The sequence below is a fragment of the Anolis sagrei genome, chromosome 11 (assembly GCF_037176765.1).
Source record: "Anolis sagrei isolate rAnoSag1 chromosome 11, rAnoSag1.mat, whole genome shotgun sequence".
In the NCBI taxonomy this organism is placed as follows: Eukaryota; Metazoa; Chordata; class Lepidosauria; order Squamata; family Dactyloidae; genus Anolis; species Anolis sagrei.
The window spans coordinates 28,004,983-28,023,498 of record NC_090031.1 but is presented as its reverse complement, the minus strand read 5'-3'; the positions used below and the strand labels follow the sequence as shown (position 1 = coordinate 28,023,498).

Genomic DNA, 18,516 nt, shown 5'->3' with positions numbered 1-18,516 from the left:
CAACAACTGTGAAAAACTGAGAGTAAGACAACAGAAAATGGGAGGAATCTACCCCTGGATCCTGGTCTTTCATCCTCAGCCCAGCAAGCCATGCAAGCCCAGGCCACAGATATTTGGATGTTTCTGGATAAGCTAAAGGACAACCAATTGGGATTCCCCCTTTGGGAAAGTAAGGAGACCCTTCCTTCCATTGTATTTCAGCCAAATGACACAGAATTTTGAAAAATCAAAGAAAAAAAGGATGGGAGTTTCTCTGGTGACAGAAGAGAGACCAAAAATGTTGCTGTACTTCTTCCAACCCTTTCTCCTCTTATATATCTCTCATATATGTCTTAGAATTACAGGTCTGTGTCTTATTATTTTTGTTGTTGGTGGCAGTACTGGGATTAGGGCATGCCTTACAATTGATGGCATCTTGCAAATGAGGAAATACGATAATTTTTGGGCTACAGCTTGGATCCATTATTGCAGGGGTCTTCAAACCTTTTAAACAGAGGGCCACGTCACAGTCCCTCAAACTGTTGGAGGGCCGGATTATAATTTGAAAAAAACTTGAATGAATTCCTATGCACACTGCACATATCTTATTTGTAGTGCAAAAACAATACAATAATTAAAATGAAGAACAATTTTAAAAAATATAAACTGATTGGTATTTTAATGGGAAATGTTGGCCTGCTTTTTGCTGATGAGAAAGGATTGTTGTTGTTGTTGTTGTTGTTGTTGTGTGCTTTCAAGTCACATCAGACTTAGGTTGACCGTGAGCGAGGGCCAGGTAAATGACCTTGGAGGGCCGTATCCGGCCCCCGGGCCATAGTTTACGGACCCCTGCGTTACTGGCTATCAAGCTCCTGTAGATAGAAAAACTACTTTTCCCTAGATAGGAAATCCCTATATTTTGCTTACAAATGAATGATCTTCAATTTGTAGAATTCAAGGCCCGGAGCTCACCTTTGGGCTGGAAGTAGATAAGTTCCTTGATGACACTCAGGACAATGTGGTTGGCCAGCATCTGGACTTCGCTGGGATCCGGCACATGGGAGCAGGCCAGCAGCTCCATCTCCTTGGGGTTCTGCACCTTGGGGCTCTTGGAGCGGAAGAGGCAGTGCTTGCTCTCCCACTTGGACAGGAGGCTGCTCCCTTGGCGCACAAGGAGGCTACCCTCCAGCATGGTGTGGCCCCCGGAGTCGCTGGTCCTCTGCTCCCAGCGGTTGAGCAGGCTGGGCCATTTCCTCTGCAGATCTGCAAATGCAGAGCAGCCCAGCTGGGGCGCAGGGCAGGCCTTCCTGCAGCAGCAGCCACCGCAGCAGTCACCGCCACTCTCGTTTTCCAGCCCGAACTCACAGAGGAGTGTGTTGACAATGGTTTCGGCGGTCTGGCCAAGCTTCAGTGGGCAGACGGCCGAATAGCAAATGTTCTCTGGGATGTTTAATGGGAGCCCTTTTCCGAAGGGGTCAGCCTGGGAATAGGGATCAGCTTTGACCTCTGGACCCATCTTGCTGGGCCTACAGCCCGGTTCAGGTTCATCTGCTTTCTTGAAGAGCTTTTCCAGAATGCTTCCCTCGGGGATGTACCTCTCCTTGGGAAGCCAGTCATCCTCCTGAAAGTCGAGTCTGAATTTGTTGCGCCTGGCCGGAGGCCTTGACCGGGGACGCGACGACCCGAGGGACGTCCCTCTACATCTCTCCGGTGCGGCGGCTCGAGCATCCCACTCAGACTCCTTGTACACAGAAGGGAAGTTGGGAGGAGCTTCGTTCAGCACTTCGGCTTCCTCCTCCGAATAGATCACCATGCCTGGGACATTGATGGGGGGAAAGCTGTCCCTTGCCTCGAACCTCCTGTATTTCGTGGTCTTTGTCTTGACCCTGGGTGGGGCCACCAGGTCCTGAATGAGGCTCTTCTCCTTTGTGAACCTTCGGCCAGACATCTCCAGCTGGAGGTTCTCCACCATCAGCTCGGAGGTGATCTCGGTCAGACTCTCGTTGCAGCGATCCAGCATGACGCTGAGGGTCTCACTCAGGACTAGGCTGTCAGAGGAGCTGCTGAAGAGTGAAGCATCCTTCTTGCTCAGCTCCCGGTCCAAGGTGTGCTTGATGATCTCAAGGATGCCGCTGACAGCGTTGTTGGCGTAGATGTTCAGCTCCGCATGGAGGACCTGCACTTGCCGAATTGCTGTCTCAATGCATTCCCTTGTGACGGCACCCCCCAGTTTGGAGAAGTCCATGAAGTTGGGGTCTGACCCCAAAGTGGGCAGCTCCCCTCTTCCTACAGCTCCTTGGAGCTTGCACCGAAAAGCCTCCATAGTGGTCTCCGCCACGTTCCCCACAGGCACCGAGAGGGAGTCTAGGGAGCGCGTCATTTGTGCAAAAGAGAGGCTGTCGATGGGGAAATTCACAATTTCCAAGAAATTGCATCTGAAGTCCCGCCTGAAGTGCCGGATGGAGAACGTCTCCAGCATTAGGACAACGCAATCAACAGCTTCTTTCGCGATTTTGTCGATATTATCTATGGCACCTTTGAGCGAGACATTGTAGAAAGGAAAGTCCGGCTGGGTAAAGCGGTGTTTGAGGAACCTGTTGGGCCCTTTTAGCCCAGCCAGGTCCTTCTTTGGGGGGAAACACTCCCTCTCAGGATGAGAAGGGACACTGCAGATTAGGCATTTGTGCACGTTTTCAAACACGCTGGCAACAATGTCCCTCGCCACCGAGCCGATCTCCGCTTGAGAGTCACTGCGGAAGAGTCCACCACCAGGGCCCTCGGTCCGCTTGAAGCCGTGGCAGAACAACCTCTCACTGAGCTCACCTGGGATCCTTTCAAGGATGCACACAGAGGACTCCAGGTCCCGGATCCTCATGAACACCTCACTGACTATGTTCTCTGCCACCTGCAGCATCTTCAGGGTCTCGTTTATGTTGGCATCTGTCAGTGGTTGACGCTCAAAGATCTCCCTCAGAATGCCTTCCTTTGGAAGGACTTGCTTAAGGAAAGAAGCGAAATCCTCGTAAAACAGGGACTTGTGCTTTCCTTTCATGTATAACTCAAACTGGGTCGAAGTGAGGCCTCTGCCGTGTTTGGAGACATGGAGGTCTTGGGCGACGGAGTGGATAAAATCACTTGCAATGGAGATCTGTTCAGAGGACAGAGTGTTAACGCGCAGGATGGTCCGGTGGTAGTCCTCCATCTTGAAGTCCTCGATGATAGTTCCCAACACCTTGCCGACCACATCTTTGGCATAGGCGGTCAAGTCGGACTTGGACAAGTTCACCTTCATGAGCGAGCTCTCGGAGTCATCGGCAAAGGCTCTCGGCCGGCATACGACAGCACCATCACCGCTTTGGAAGTCGTACTGCATCCGCCTCCTTGATTGTGCCGGAAAAGGGAGGACCTCTTCTAGGTTGGATGCAGCAAAGCAGGCGATTTTGTTCAGGACGCCCTGGACCAGCTCTTCGCCCAAGGACTGTGGAGGCGGGTGGAGCTGCGCCACGGCCAGGGTGACCTTCTGGAGATCGGTGGAGAGTGGGCCCTTGTCGCTGCTTGAACTGGACTCGGAGCTGAAGAGGGTGTCCACCACGACCGTGTACATCTTGCCCATGACACCTTCCACAATGTCACCCGCCACGTGGCCTGCTTCCATCAACCCAGGATAATGAGAGGACTTGGTGTCTGAACTGATGAACGAAGAATCGTGGAAGGACGGCAGGTGCCCCAGGTCCCCTATAACCTTCTGGGTCACCTGATTGAGGACGTCCTCCACCCTCGCCAGCAGCTGGCACCTCCCTCTCTGTCCAGGCCGCTGCCTCCTAAAGATCTTTTTCAGGACCCTCTTGTGGACCTCGTTCTCTGTCAAGGCAATCTGGACAGACAAAATCTTGAGGAGGTCATTGACCATTTCGTTGGCGGAGGCATTTTCCTCATAGGGGAGGATGTTCTGGCAAGAGAGCATCTCCCGCTCCAGGTCCTTCTGGATGACTTTCAGGATGGTGCAGGTCAGTTTTGCAGCACAGAGCTTCAGGTTGGACTGGGAGTCCTGGATGGCCAGTTTGGCTCGCTGGCGGTAACTGGCGGGCCTCTCCTGCTGCAGCTGAGTGGCCTCCGCCAATTCTGTGTCTAGTTTCTCCTGAGCAAACCTCTCCAGCCTCAGAACAATATTGTCCACCAAGAATTGGGCAATGCCTTGAGGGGAAATGTCCTTCAGCTCAGGGAGTGGTGTGGTGTCATCCTTGCCTCTCAACAGGCCCAGAATTTGGTGTTTCTGCATGTCAGAGCCCAGAAAATGGCCCTTGTGTCCAGCCTTAGTGTCTCGGCTGGTCAAGTGTTGAAAAGGCTCAACGGTCTTCTGAACAAGTTCAAAGAGGAGGGACTGGAGCCGGGTGGAAAGTGGGCCTTTTTTGTGCAAAGCCGTTGCCAGGCCCGAACTCAAGTCTTTGACTACAATGTCCACCAAGTCATTAGAAACCACTGAAACATCAGACTTTATTACTGTGGGTTTGGAAAGAGGAAGCGAGGCACCGTCGTCCGCCTCCTTGGAGACTTGAGTCCCTTCTGGCTCAGCTGAGGAGGTGCTCTTCATATCCAACAAGATAGTCTGGTAGATTTCGTTCAAAAACGTTTCCACTGTGTTCTGGATCTGGAGCTGAAGCTCCTTCTTGTAGGCCGCATTCTTCCGGAGGAGTTTCTCCAGCACGGCCTCTTTACATGGCATGTCCCGCCGGAGCCCTTCTTCGCACTCATACTCACGGGGAGCGATGATTGTGAAAACCATGCTGACGACCTGGCTAGCGGCGATGCTCTCCGAGAAGATGACTGGTGGCATGGGGATCTTCTCCACTTCTGTGTCCAGGCAGCGCTTGAGGTTCTTCAGCAGCGTCCGTGCCACTTCTAGAGCATAGGGCTTCAACTGTGAGTAGGACAAGGGCAGTCCGTGTTCGTCCTTTCCCTTTTTGGCAATGGAGGAGGCACCGCAGGCGTTGAGGATGTCCTCCAAGCAGGTGGGCAAACATCCTTGGGAGTTCACCAAGATCTGCCGCAGCTCCTGCGGGATGGCAGAGAAGTCAGCACTCATTGACGCCTTCAGGTTTTGGACGTCCAGGCACAACTGGGACTCCACTTTGGAGGTGACGAAGCACTCCAGCTTCGTGATAAAGGCCTGCACCAAGTCACTGCCCAACTTCGGACTGGCAGGAAGGCCTTGCTCCTTGGCAGCACCTTCCGGGGCTCCTCCAAACTCAAAGCTGGCCTCTGGGTCCCTGAAGTGGACAGTATGGGGCCCTTTGTCAGCCTCCAGTGGTATTTTGTGTTGGAGGTTTTCAGTGACCATGAGGCTGGGCTGCCTGCTTGCTGTGGCCGATGCGTCCGTCTGTGTGGCCTGGGAGATAGTCTGGAAGGCCGACTTCACCAGGTCACCAGCCAACACCTTGATGTCAGCCTCCGAGATGGGAGGTTTCAGAGCAGAAACTTCCTTGGAGGCCAGCTCCCCTTCTAGGTGGTGCCGGCTGAGGCTCACATGGTCAAGGGATGGCGGAGGTGCCTTTGAGGGCCAGGCAGGTTGCTCAGCCCAAACAAGCCGGAAGAGTTCGTTGAGGAGGTTACACAGCAGTGGGACGAGGGTAGCGTGCTCCTCCTCCTTGAAGTCTTCCTCCAGTATTTTCAAGGCCTTCACCAAGTTGCACTCTCCGGTCTCGGACTCAGGGTCAGCGGGAAAAGTCACCCTTTGGTGGCCTTCCACAGAAGAAAAAATGGCTTCCTGCACAAAATTCTCCACACGGCTGTCAGTTTTGTCCAAGCCATTTGCTTCGCCCCCCTTGTGTTTGACTGGGAGCTCTTCTTCTCCTTTTGGGACTTCCGTTACCAAGACTTTGTGTTCCTTGTTGACGGACAATATTGTCCCGTCGGGTCCCGTCTTCTCTTTCTCCTCAAATTCAGAATAAATGACCATTCCGGGGACATTCACAGGAGCGAAGGGCTTCACCATAGCTTCCTCTGAAGTAAAGAGGGTCGTGATGCTTGCCGTCTGCCCTTGCACCTCCGGTGCGGCTGGGGGATCATAGCCAGGAGCCCCTATTTGCATTTGGGATTTGGCCGCTGCGTAAATCCCCCTGAGATTTTCCGTGCTGAGGCTGTTGAAGACATCATTAATAAGCTGGAGGAGGATGGAGCTCTCTCGGGCCGGGAGCACTCCTTCAGGGCTCAGCTGCCGCTGGATGAAGCCCAGGATGCTGCCAACCATCTCTTCGACATATTGAAGGACGTGCGTCTCCGACGAGGCCACTGTCTTGGAAACAATCTTCCGGATTGTGTCCTTCACGATAGCATTTGCGGCTTCAGATTCCACGGTATGTGGCGGGAGGGCCACATAAAACTGCTCCAGAGGAATCCCAAAGGCCTTAATCCTAGCAAAGAGTTCAAACTGGGAGACCTTGGTTTGGCTAGAAAGGGCAAAGACTTTGAGCTTATTGAGAATGAAGTGAAGGATCTCCTCTGCCGTGCCATGCATTGACTCCAAAGAGAGGGGCAACCGAGGTGTCCATGACACCCGGTCCAGGGCCCCATGTCTCCCAGCCGCTGCCACTGTGCACAAGGCCTTGCACTCCATGGAGAATTCCTCTCTGGAAACGGTCTCCACATACTTGGCGAGGGTCGTCACCTGAAGCTTGTTCAGCACATTCTCCACCAAGTCGCCGGCCACGAAGCTGGCAATGCGGGAGACTGCACCGGCCACTGGAGAACCACCGGGGTGGCTGCCCAAAACACTCTCTGAAATGGATTCGAGCAGAACCTCCATAGAGAGTGAGCCGGCAGTGGCCGTGCAACCCAAATCTCCCAGGATCTTCTTGAAGACATCGTTGAGGATGATGGCCGTGATCTTGGAGAGCGGTGGCTTCAGTTCGGCAAAAAGACTCTTGAGGTCCTTCAGGTTCAGCGGCTCTTTGGGGTCATGGGGTGGTTGGTGCCCTCCACCGGCGAGAGGCAACCCTTCCATGTCAGTCATGGCCGCAACGGTGGTGGCGGTTGTGCTACTGGGCCTTGTTTTGGCATCCTTTTTAGAGCTGTGCTCCCTCAGTTTTCCGTGTTTGCCACGTTTGCCATGAGAGCCAAACAGTTTATCTGGGAAGGCCTTCTGCATGTCAGAGAGGTGGCTGTCAGACTTGGAGCTTCTCATACTGGTGGTGGAGGTGAGGATGGCCCTGTGTTTGGCCGGGGAGAAGAAGATGGCCGCCTTGCCCCGCCGGAAGTGGCGACGGAAGAGCTCACCATCCAGGGAGAAGGAGGTGAAGGAGGACTTGGAAGCCATGAGAGCGGTGGAGGGCTTCCCAGCGGTGGCGGCGGCACAGAGGGAGGGCAGTCCGCCATGGGCCTCGAAGCGCTCCTCATTGCACGTGCTGCAGGTGGAGGAGTTGTCAGAGGAGAGTAGGGACTCTTCCGAAATGGTGTACACCCGGGCACGGACGCGCTCCTCAAACTTAGTGAGGGCCGGGTAGAGGATGCTGGTGACTGCCGACACCACCCAGGTCATGATGTTCTGGACGATGCCGTTCAGCTCGGACACGGAGACCTGAGCAAGAAATATGGCCCTTGGTTAGTTATTTACCCATGAACGCATATCTTAGGACCTTATCACATTGGGATATCATCCGTTTATATAGATATGCATCCCGTATCATTTTAGAACTGGATGCATACTGTATTGCTATCATCATTGTCATCTAAGCCACGGAGGTGCCCATTGAAGTGACAGTTGTTGTTATTCTTGTTGCTGTCCACACTTTCCTCCCCCAAAGCTGCCTGTTGTCCTACTGGCATTGAAAATCTATAAGGAATCTGTGCCATCTCTATGTCTTTGACCCTTTAGTTGTAACCAGGTTCTCATTGGATTTCAAACAGCTCTTCTTTTTTTTTCAAAGTCTCATTGGGATGAGTTTCGAAAGCAGGGAACACTTTGACCAGGGACCACCTGACCAGAGACCACTTTGACCAGGAAACACTTTGACCAGGGACCACTTTGACCAGGGACCTCTTTGACCAGGGACCTCTTTGACCGGGGACCACTTGGCCAGGTACCACTTTGACCAGGTACCACTTTGACCAGGGACCTCTTTGACCAGGGACCTCTTTGACCAGGGACCTCTTGACCGGGGATCGCTTTGACCAGGGACCGCTTTGACCAGGGACCACTTGCCCAGGGACCACTTTGACCAGGGACCACTTTGACCAAGGACCACTTTGACCAGGGACCACTTGACCAGGAAACACTTTGACCAGGGACCACTTTGACCAAGGACCACTTTGACCAGGGACCACTTGACTAGGGACCACTTTGACCAGGTACCTCTTTGACCAGGGACCACTTGACCAGGTACCACTTTGACCAGGGACCGCTTTGACCAGGGACCACTTGATCAGGGACTATTTTGACCAGGGACCACTTGACCAGAGACCACTGACCAGGGACCTCTTTGACCGGGGACCACTTGACTAGGGTCCACTTTGACCAGGTACCTCTTTGACCAGGACCACTTGACCAGGTACCACTTTGACCAGGGACCACTTGACCAGAGACCACTTGACCAGGGACCACTTGACTAGGGACCACTTTGACCAGGGGCCACTTTGACCAGGGACCACTTTGATCAGGGACCACTTTGACCAGGGATCACTTGACCAGGGACCTCTTTGACCAGGGACCACTTTGACCAAGGACCACTTTGACCATGGGGAGAACTTACTTTTCCCCTTAGGGTCTCTCGCAGTGCTGACTGGTCCCTGTAAGAGAGGAAGGAAAGGAAAGGAAAGGAAAGGAAGGAAGGAAGGGGAGATGAGGGGGAACTGATCAGTACAAGACAGCCTCTTCAAATAGTTTTTACCCCACCCCCTGAATATGATAAAATTGCAATAACACAAAAACCCCAGGCATTTCCCCTCATGACCCAAAGGACTCGCCCCGTCCGCTTACGTGTGTGAGAGCAAGTGTTGAAGGTACGCCGAGTAGGACGACCCAGAGTCATTCTCATGCGAGGTCGAGGCCAAGTGCTCTGCTAGAAGGAATTAACGCCAATGAAGACATCAAGCAGGGGATCAAAATGAGTGGTTGTCTGACAGCATTTTTATGCACACCCCCCCCAACCCATTTCCGCTTCCTCTTCTCCCCCACACATCCCTTTCTCATCCATACCTAGCTTGTTCTTCTCGCGTTGCCCCTTCTTGCTGCAGGTTTTCTCTTTCGGCTCTGGCTCCGACTGTGAAAACTAAAAACAAGAATGATTCCAAAATAGATAAGAAACAAGGCCCCTTTCTGAGACACCCCCCCCCCCCGAGAATACTTTTTCCCCCTCATCGTTTCACACCATTAATGTTGCTTTCTTCTTCTGTTTTTCTTTGGTGGAGGCCTCACTAGTGATGGTGTGCAGGGTAATGGTGGAAGGAATAGCGGTTTTGGTGGATGGCTTCACTGAGCTTTGCTGGGAGGCAGTCACTCCTGGGAAGGACGGAAGGAAAGAAGGAAGGAATGAAAAGAGGAAAAGAGGAAAAGAAAGACTGTTTGGGAACCATGAAGCCCCGAACATCTTGAGACCAAGCTATGGCTTCCTGCTTGGAGTAGATGAAGACTTCAGATCCCTTCCAACTCAACAATTCCAACTCTACAATTCCCTTCTTATACTGGAAGGACCTCCTTCTCCCTTAGAGAAAGGTTGAACTAGATGACCTTTCCAACTCAAGGGTCATCTAGTTCAGCTCTTAATATGGACCCAACGCTATAACATTCCCTTGTTCTTCTAGGACAGTGGTTCTCAACCTGTGGGTCCCCAGATGTTTTGGCCTTCAACTCCCAGAAATCCTAACAGCTGGTAAACTGGATGGGATTTCTGAGAGGTGTAGGCCAAAATACCTGGGGACCCACAGGTCGAGAAGGACCTTCTTCTCCCATGGAGAAGGATCTAACCAGAGATTACCCTTGAGGTCCCTTCCAACTCAAGAATCATCTATCTCTGTTCTTACTACTAAACCAACACTATAATTCTCTTGTTTGTCTAGAACATTGATTCTCAACCTGTGGGTCCCCAGATGTTTTGGCCTTCAACTCCCAGAAATCCTAACAGCTGGTAAACTGGATGGGATTTCTGAGGGTTGTAGGCCAAAACACCTGGGGACCCACAGGTTGAGAAGGACCTTCTTCTCCCATGGAGAAGGATCTAATCAGAGATAACCCTTGAGGTCCCTTCCAACTCAAGAATCATCTAGTTCAACCCTATCTTCCCTCGGGGAGATAAGGCAGCCTATGAATAAAGTATTATTATTATTATTATTATTATTATTATTATTATTCTATGAATTTGATTTTACAATGTATGATAAGACCCTTCTCCCATGGAAGCCCTTCTCTTGGTTCCTCCACCTTTGGAGCAAGATTTGGACTTCATCATTGTTGCTTCGTGTCTTTGGAGACCAGGACTTGACAACTCAGGCCCAGGAAAACCTTCATCCCCATTGGCATCAATCACAGGCTGAACTACAACATTCTACTCCCAGAAATCCTAACAGCTGGTAAACTGGATGGGAGTTCTGGGAGTTGTAGGCCAAACACTTGGGGACCCACAAGTTCAGGACACAGTGCTAGAAGGACCTTTTTCTCCCATAGAGAAGGATCTAACTAGAGATGACCCTCGAGATCCCTTTCAACTCAAGAATCATCTCGAGGTTCCTTCCAACTCAAGAATCAGCCTATAAATAAACTGTTGTTGTTGTTGCTGTTGCTCTGTGAATTCAATTCTACATTGTACGAGAAGACCCTCCTCCTCCCATGGAAGCCCTCCACCTTTGGAGGAAGATTTGGACTTCATCGTTGTTGCTTCAGGTTTTTGGAGATCCAGAGGCCATGGCCTTTGACCCAGGAAGGACACTTACCCGTGGTCGTGGAGGTGAACGTGATTTTGCTGGGTCCACTGGCGCTTGTGCGCTTGTTGCTGCTCCCGCTGGAGTCATATTCGCCGGTCGCTTTGCTATTAAGGCTACCGCCGCCGGACCCAGAGCACTTGCCACCACAAGATCTGCTGGAACCGCAGCCAGAGCAGGAACCTTTGCTTCCACAGCCTTGAGATCCGCAGCACGTTTTGCTCCCGCAACCAACCGACCCGCAACAGGAGCTTTTGCTCCCGCAGCCACCAGATCTACAGCAGCCTTTGCTCCCGCAGCCGGCGGATCCGCAACAGGAGCCTTTGCTCCCGCAACCAATGGATCCACAGCACGATCCTTTGCTCCCACAGCCAGCGGATCCGCAACACGATCCTTTGCTCCCACAGCCTCCGGATCCACAGCACCCTTTGCTCCCGCAGCCGGCGGATCCGCAACAGGAGCCTTTGCTTCCACAACCGGCTGATCCACAGCAAGACGTCTTGCTTCCACAGACGGCGGATTCACAAACGGAGGCCTCCCCTTCATTGCTGATGACTTCGCCGGAGACCGAAGGCAGGACTTTGTCGTTGACGCTTTCCGCCTTGCTGGACTTGGCCTCCACCGCAGGGAGGCTGTTCTTGCTGGCTGTGGAGGCAACTTCTTTGACCGAGACCAAGGACGGCTTGCTGCTGGTCCCCTGTGAAGGGAGAGTCTCCCCTCCTGTGGAAGAAGAACAGGAGAGAAGAGAAAGTGACACGTTTTTGAGCAGAGAATGGATGATGTCGGATTGTGTCTTGGATGACTTGGATGATGTCTTCCTACATAACAGATTAGGGTTGGAATGGATGGCCCTCTATTGGGAGGGCTTGGATGGCGCCTTCCTACATAGCAGAATGGGGTTGGAGTGAATGGCCCTCTAGTGGGAGGGCTTAGATGCTGCCTTCCTACATAGCAGAATGGGGTTGGAGTGGATAGCCCTCTATTGAGAAGGCTTGGATGGTGCCTTCCTACATAGCAGAATGCGGTTGGAGTGGAAGGCCCTTTAGTGGGAAGGCTTGGATGGTGCCTTCCTACATAGCAGGTTGGGGTTGGAGTGGAAGGCCCTCTGACGAAAGGGCTTGGATGGTGCCTTCCTACATAGCAGATTAGAGTTGGAGTAGAAGGCCCTCTGGTGAGAGGTCTTAGATGATGTCTTCCTACATAGCAGAATGGGGTTGGAGTGGATGGCCCTCTATTGGGAAGGCTTGGATGGTGTCTTCCTACATAGCAGAATGGGGTTGGAGTGGATGGCCCTCTATTGGGAAGGCTTGGATGGTGCCTTCCTACATAGCAGAATAGGGTTGGAGTGGATGGCCCTCTGGTGAAAGGGCTTGGATGGTGCCTTCCTACATAGCAGGTTGGGGTTGGACTGGATGGCCTTTGGGGGTCCCTTCAAACTCTAGAAATCTATTATTGTATGAAAGGCTGGATGGTCCTCCATTGGGAGAGATTGGATTGTGTTGTCCTTTATGGCAGAAATTAGATTGGATTGGATTGGATGGCCTTTGGATACCCCTTCCAACTGTGATTCTATGTCAGTGCTAGCCTTCCCATTGAGCCTGAATGCTGTCCATTCCAATAAGAACCCCAACCCCATATTACATTTTCTGCATAACACTACCTTCCGACTTATTGTCATATTTGGGTACTTATTCAGCTGTTTTCCGCACAGAAAACTATCTCAACCCAGAGAGAAACATGAAAATTCTGCACAGAATAAGTTCTGAAATGTGAAGATTCAGACTTGGAATTTTTTCACTGGGGTTTCTGAATACTAGAAATAGATATTTTCCAAATGCAAGGATATCCACCCACCCTCAATCATTTCCCGCCCCCTTTCCGCCCCCTTACCTGGCTCTGAGTGCTGGCTTTGGGTTTTGCTCACATCTTTATCACTTGCAACAAGTCCAGGCTGTAAAACAGAAAAGGTGAATATAGGAAGAAGAAATACAAGAGGAAGAAGGAAAAGGAGAAGAGGAAGAAGACAAACAGGAAGAGAGGAAAGCAGGAGAAAGAAGAAGGGAAAGGAGGAGAAGCAGAAGAGAAGGAGGAAGAAAGAGAAGGAAGGAGGAGGGGAAAAGGAGAAAGTGTTAGTAGCTAGGCCCCAGATTTCTGCACCGTGTATTTTTAATTACAAAAATGGGAGTCAAGCACTGAAAGGGTTACATGACCTATGTGTTCTGTAAATACAAGCAGTTCAAACAGATTTTTTTGTACCAAAGGGAGAAATCAATACATATTGTTCCGTTTAAATCTTCAGGAAGAAACGCTTTCAAGAAACATCCAGTATTTTAAAATGTTTATATTTTGATTTTAATATTGGAATATTAATATCATAAGGGGCGGCTCGTCCATTACGCGAAGTAAGCGGTCGCAAAACACTTTTTTTTGCCAGGGGCGCAGAGGCGCCTCTGTAAATGCCCCTCGACTGCCACTTGAGGAGCGCCCCCTCAGCTCACAACAGCCCTAGCAGTCCGGGGGGAGCCTCGGCTTTCTTGCCTCGCTGCCGGGCGATCCTCTTCCCAAAGGGGCCAGGCCCTTGAGCCTCGTCTAGCCCCTCTCGTTCCTGCTCCACCCAGCCACCGGGTGCGCGAGCAGAGCCGGCGCTCAATCGTTCTCTGCGTTCGATCCCTTCCCCATGACCAGCTCCCTTTCCCGATCTCCCGGTGCTCCACCCGCCTCCTCTCCTCTCCCCAATCCGCGGGTGGGCCAAGGGGCGGAGCCGCCGCACCTAGCCCTCTTCGAGTCCGGAAGCGTGTCTGAAGACCCCAGTGTGCGCACCAAAAGTTGCCTCTTCTCCTGACTTTCTCTTCAGCCATTGGGACCAAGAGAGAGAGAGAGAGAGAGCGAGAGAGCCCCTCCGGCTGGAGGTATCTCCCTCCTCCGCTCCCTCCTTTGTTTTTGTGCCTACCTTCAGGAAAGGTGGGCATCTCCACCTCTCTCTCTCTCTCTCTCTCTCTCTCTCTCTTGGTCCCAATGGCTGAGGAGAAAGTCAGGAGAAGAGGTGACTTTTGGTGCACACGCCGGGGTCTTCAGGCACGCCTCCGGACCCAAAGCGGGCCAGGCAAGGGAGCAAGTGCGGCAAGTGTAGTTACTGGGATGTATAGTTCACCTACAATCAAAGAGCATTCTGAACTCCACCAATGATGGAATTGAACCAAATATGTCACACAGAACTCCCACGATGAACAGAAAATATATATCAATGATTGGTTTGGGGGGGGGGGGGCGCCAAAATACTGTTTGCTTACCGTTGAAAATTACCTAGGGCCGCCTCTGAATATCATATATATATATTTAACCTGCGTCCACACTATTTCATTAACTTCTGCACCTGACAAATCATCCTCAGAAGAGAGTTCCCCAGAGAAAGGCTGCCGTGGGCCCCTTTCAGGAATGTATCCTTCCGAATCTACAGGAGAAGCACTTCGTTCATTTTCAAGACTTGAAACCTCAGGCCAGGACTCTAAAGCCCATGCTCAGAAAAACCATCATCCCCATTGACGTCAGACACAATTGCAGACTGATCTATAACACTGACTGCCAAAAACCATAACCTTGGTCTTGGAGTAATTTACTGACCGATATTCCTCTTGGCAGTAGGTCCTGATAACCGGCAAAATATTTTAAGACCCAACTGAGAGAGCAAGAAAAGCACCATATCGTCTGCATACATCAGGATGAAAATCTTTCTGTACCTGATTACTGGTGAAAAAATTATTTAATATTTTTAGCTCTGGTTCCAACATTTTGACATTGGAAACGGGACCTTCTTAGCTATGGTGCCCGTTCCATTGGTTCCCTTACCTCCAAGGAGGTGCCTGACTTGTTGGGGATTGGGGCCTCGGAGCCGGAGGATGGCAGTGTCACTGTAATCGATTGCTTCTTGCCTTGGACACTTGTGGAAACAGGGGCCTGGATTTCAGGGGCCGCCATTGCGCCTCCTCCTGCCCCTCCTCTTGCTCCTGCTCCTGCTCCTCCTCCTGCCCCTCCTCCTGCTCCTGCTCCTGCTCCTCCTCCAGCTCCTGCTCCTGCTCCTCCTCCAGCTCCTCCTGCCCCTCCTCTTGCTCCTGCTCCTGCTCCTGCTCCTGCTCCTGCTCCTCCTGCCAATGACAAATGGAGAAAGAAAGGCAGGCTCAGACACTATACAGTTCTATTTATTATTTATTTATTCGCGACATTTGTATGCCGCCCTTCTCACCCCGAAGGGAACTCAGAGAGGCTTACAAGTAAAAAGTAAATACAATATATTATATTATTACCATAGCACAATATTAATATTATATATTACGTTGTACAATAACATTATACTGTAATATTATTAGTAATATTACATTTAATATAAAATATATAATTATAATATCATATTATTAGTAGTAGTATTATATTGTATTACATTATAATATTATCAATATTATATTATATTACATTATATTATATTCTGCCTTCCTGGCCCCTCTCTTCACTCTGATTTCAGTTTAGACTATTATTTATTTATTTCGAACACTTTAAACCCCCCCCCCTCAATTATCAATATTATATGTATTTATATTATATTATATTATATTATATTATATTATATTATATTATAGGAACAGTGCAGGAGACAAGATGGAACTGCCTTCCTGGCTCCTCTCTTCACTCTGATTTCAGTTTAGACTATTATTTATTTATTTCGAACACTTTAACCCCCCCCCCCCTCTCAATTATCAATATTATATGTATTTATATTATATTATATCATATTATATTATATTATAAGCACAGTGCAAGAGACAAGATGGAACTGCCTTCCTGGCCCCTCTCTTCACTCTGATCTCAGTTTAGACTATTATTTATTTATTTTGAACACTTTTACCCCACCCTTCTCAATTATCAATGTTATATGTATTTATATTATATTATATTATATTATATTATATTATATTATATTATATTATATTATATTATATTATATTATATCATATTATATTATATTATAAGCACAGTGCAAGAGACAAGATGGAACTGCCTTCCTGGCCCCTCTCTTCACTCTGATCTCAGTTTAGACTATTATTTATTTATTTATTTCGAACACTTTTACCCCACCCTTCTCAATTATCAATGCTATATGTTATTATATTATATTATATTATATTATATTATATTATATCATATCATATCATATCATATCATATCATATCATATCATATTATATTATAAGCACAGTGCAAGAGACAAGATGGAACTGCCTTCCTGGCCCCTCTCTTCACTCTGATCTCAGTTTAGACTTTTATTTATTTATTAATTTTGAACACTTTTACCCCACCCTTCTCAATTATCAATGTTATATGTATTTATATTATATTATATTATATCATATTATATTATATTATAAGCACAGTGCAAGAGACAAGATGGAACTGCCTTCCTGGCCCCTCTCTTCACTCTGATCTCAGTTTAGACTATTATTTATTTATTTATTTATTTTGAACACTTTTACGCCGCCCTTCTCAATTATCAATATTATATGTATATACAATATATTATATTATATTATATTATATTATATTATATTATATTATAAGAACAGTGCAGGAGACGAGATGGAACTGCCTTCCTGGCCCCTCTCTTCACTCTGATCTCAGTTTAGACTATTATTTATTTATTTTGAACACTTTTACGCCGCCCTTCTCAATTATCAATATTATATGTATATACAATATATTATATTATATTATATTATATTATATTATATTATATTATATTATATTATAAGCACAGTGCAGGAGACAAGATGGAACTGCCTTCCTGGCCCCTCTCTTCACTCTGATCTCAGTTTGGACTATTATTTATTTATTTCGAACACTTTAACCCCCCCCCTCAATTATCAATATTATATGTATTTATATTATATTATATTATATTATATTATATTATATTATAAGCACAGTGCAAGAGACAAGATGGAACTGCCTTCCTGGCCCCTCTCTTCACTCTGATCTCAGTTTGGACTATTATTTATTTATTTCGAACACTTTAACCCCCCCCCCCCTCAATTATCAATATTATATGTATTTATATTATATTATATTATATTATATTATATTATATTATAAGAACAGTGCAGGAGACGAGATGGAACTGCCTTCCTGGCCCCTCTCTTCACTCTGATCTCAGTTTGGACTATTATTTATTTATTTCGAACACTTTAACCCCCCCCCCCTCAATTATCAATATTATATGTATTTATATTATATTATATTATATTATATTATATTATATTAAATTATAAGAACAGTGCAGGAGACGAGATGGAACTGCCTTCCTGGCCCCTCTCTTCACTCTGATCTCAGTTTAGACTATTATTTATTTATTTTGAACACTTTTACGCCGCCCTTCTCAATTATCAATATTATATGTATATACAATATATTATATTATATTATATTATATTATATTATAAACACAGTGCAAGAGACAAGATGGAACTGCCTTCCTGGCCCCTCTCTTCACTCTGATTTCAGTTTAGACTATTATTTATTTATTTCGAACACTTTAACCCCCCCCCCTCAATTATCAATATTATATGTATTTATATTATATTATATTATATTATATTATATTATATTATATTATATTATATTATAAGCACAGTGCAAGAGACGAGATGGAACTGCCTTCCTGGCCCCTCTCTTCACTCTGATCTCAGTTTGGACTATTATTTATTTATTTCGAACACTTTAACCCCCCCCCCTCAATTATCAATATTATATGTATTTATATTATATTATATTATATTATATTATATTATATTAAATTATAAGAACAGTGCAGGAGACGAGATGGAACTGCCTTCCTGGCCCCTCTCTTCACTCTGATCTCAGTTTAGACTATTATTTATTTATTTTGAACACTTTTACGCCGCCCTTCTCAATTATCAATATTATATGTATATACAATATATTATATTATATTATATTATATTATATTATAAACACAGTGCAAGAGACAAGATGGAACTGCCTTCCTGGCCCCTCTCTTCACTCTGATTTCAGTTTAGACTATTATTTATTTATTTCGAACACTTTAACCCCCCCCCCTCAATTATCAATATTATATGTATTTATATTATATTATATTATATTATATTATATTATATTATATTATATTATATTATAAGCACAGTGCAAGAGACGAGATGGAACTGCCTTCCTGGCCCCTCTCTTCACTCTGATCTCAGTTTGGACTATTATTTATTTATTTCGAACACTTTAACCCCCCCCCCCCTCAATTATCAATATTATATGTATTTATATTATATTATATTATATTATATTATATTATAAGAACAGTGCAGGAGACGAGATGGAACTGCCTTCCTGGCCCCTCTCTTCACTCTGATCTCAGTTTAGACTATTATTTATTTATTTTGAACACTTTTACGCCGCCCTTCTCAATTATCAATATTATATGTATATACAATATATTATATTATATTATATTATATTATATTATATTATAAACACAGTGCAAGAGACAAGATGGAACTGCCTTCCTGGCCCCTCTCTTCACTCTGATTTCAGTTTAGACTATTATTTATTTATTTCG

At 47.5% G+C, this 18,516-nt stretch overlaps 1 protein-coding gene across 1 annotated transcript in view; it reads right to left on the bottom strand.

The window, feature by feature from the left end:
• FSIP2 (fibrous sheath interacting protein 2) overlaps positions 1-18,516 on the bottom strand; it is a 48,246-nt gene that overhangs the window by 17,081 nt on the left and 12,649 nt on the right. Inside the window, 8 exon segments of the mRNA XM_067472078.1 lie at positions 952-7,552; positions 8,724-8,760; positions 8,951-9,029; positions 9,170-9,472; positions 10,900-11,607; positions 12,778-12,838; positions 14,734-14,884; positions 18,185-18,194. Coding sequence (XP_067328179.1) covers positions 952-7,552; positions 8,724-8,760; positions 8,951-9,029; positions 9,170-9,472; positions 10,900-11,607; positions 12,778-12,838; positions 14,734-14,884; positions 18,185-18,194 — 7,950 coding nt within the window.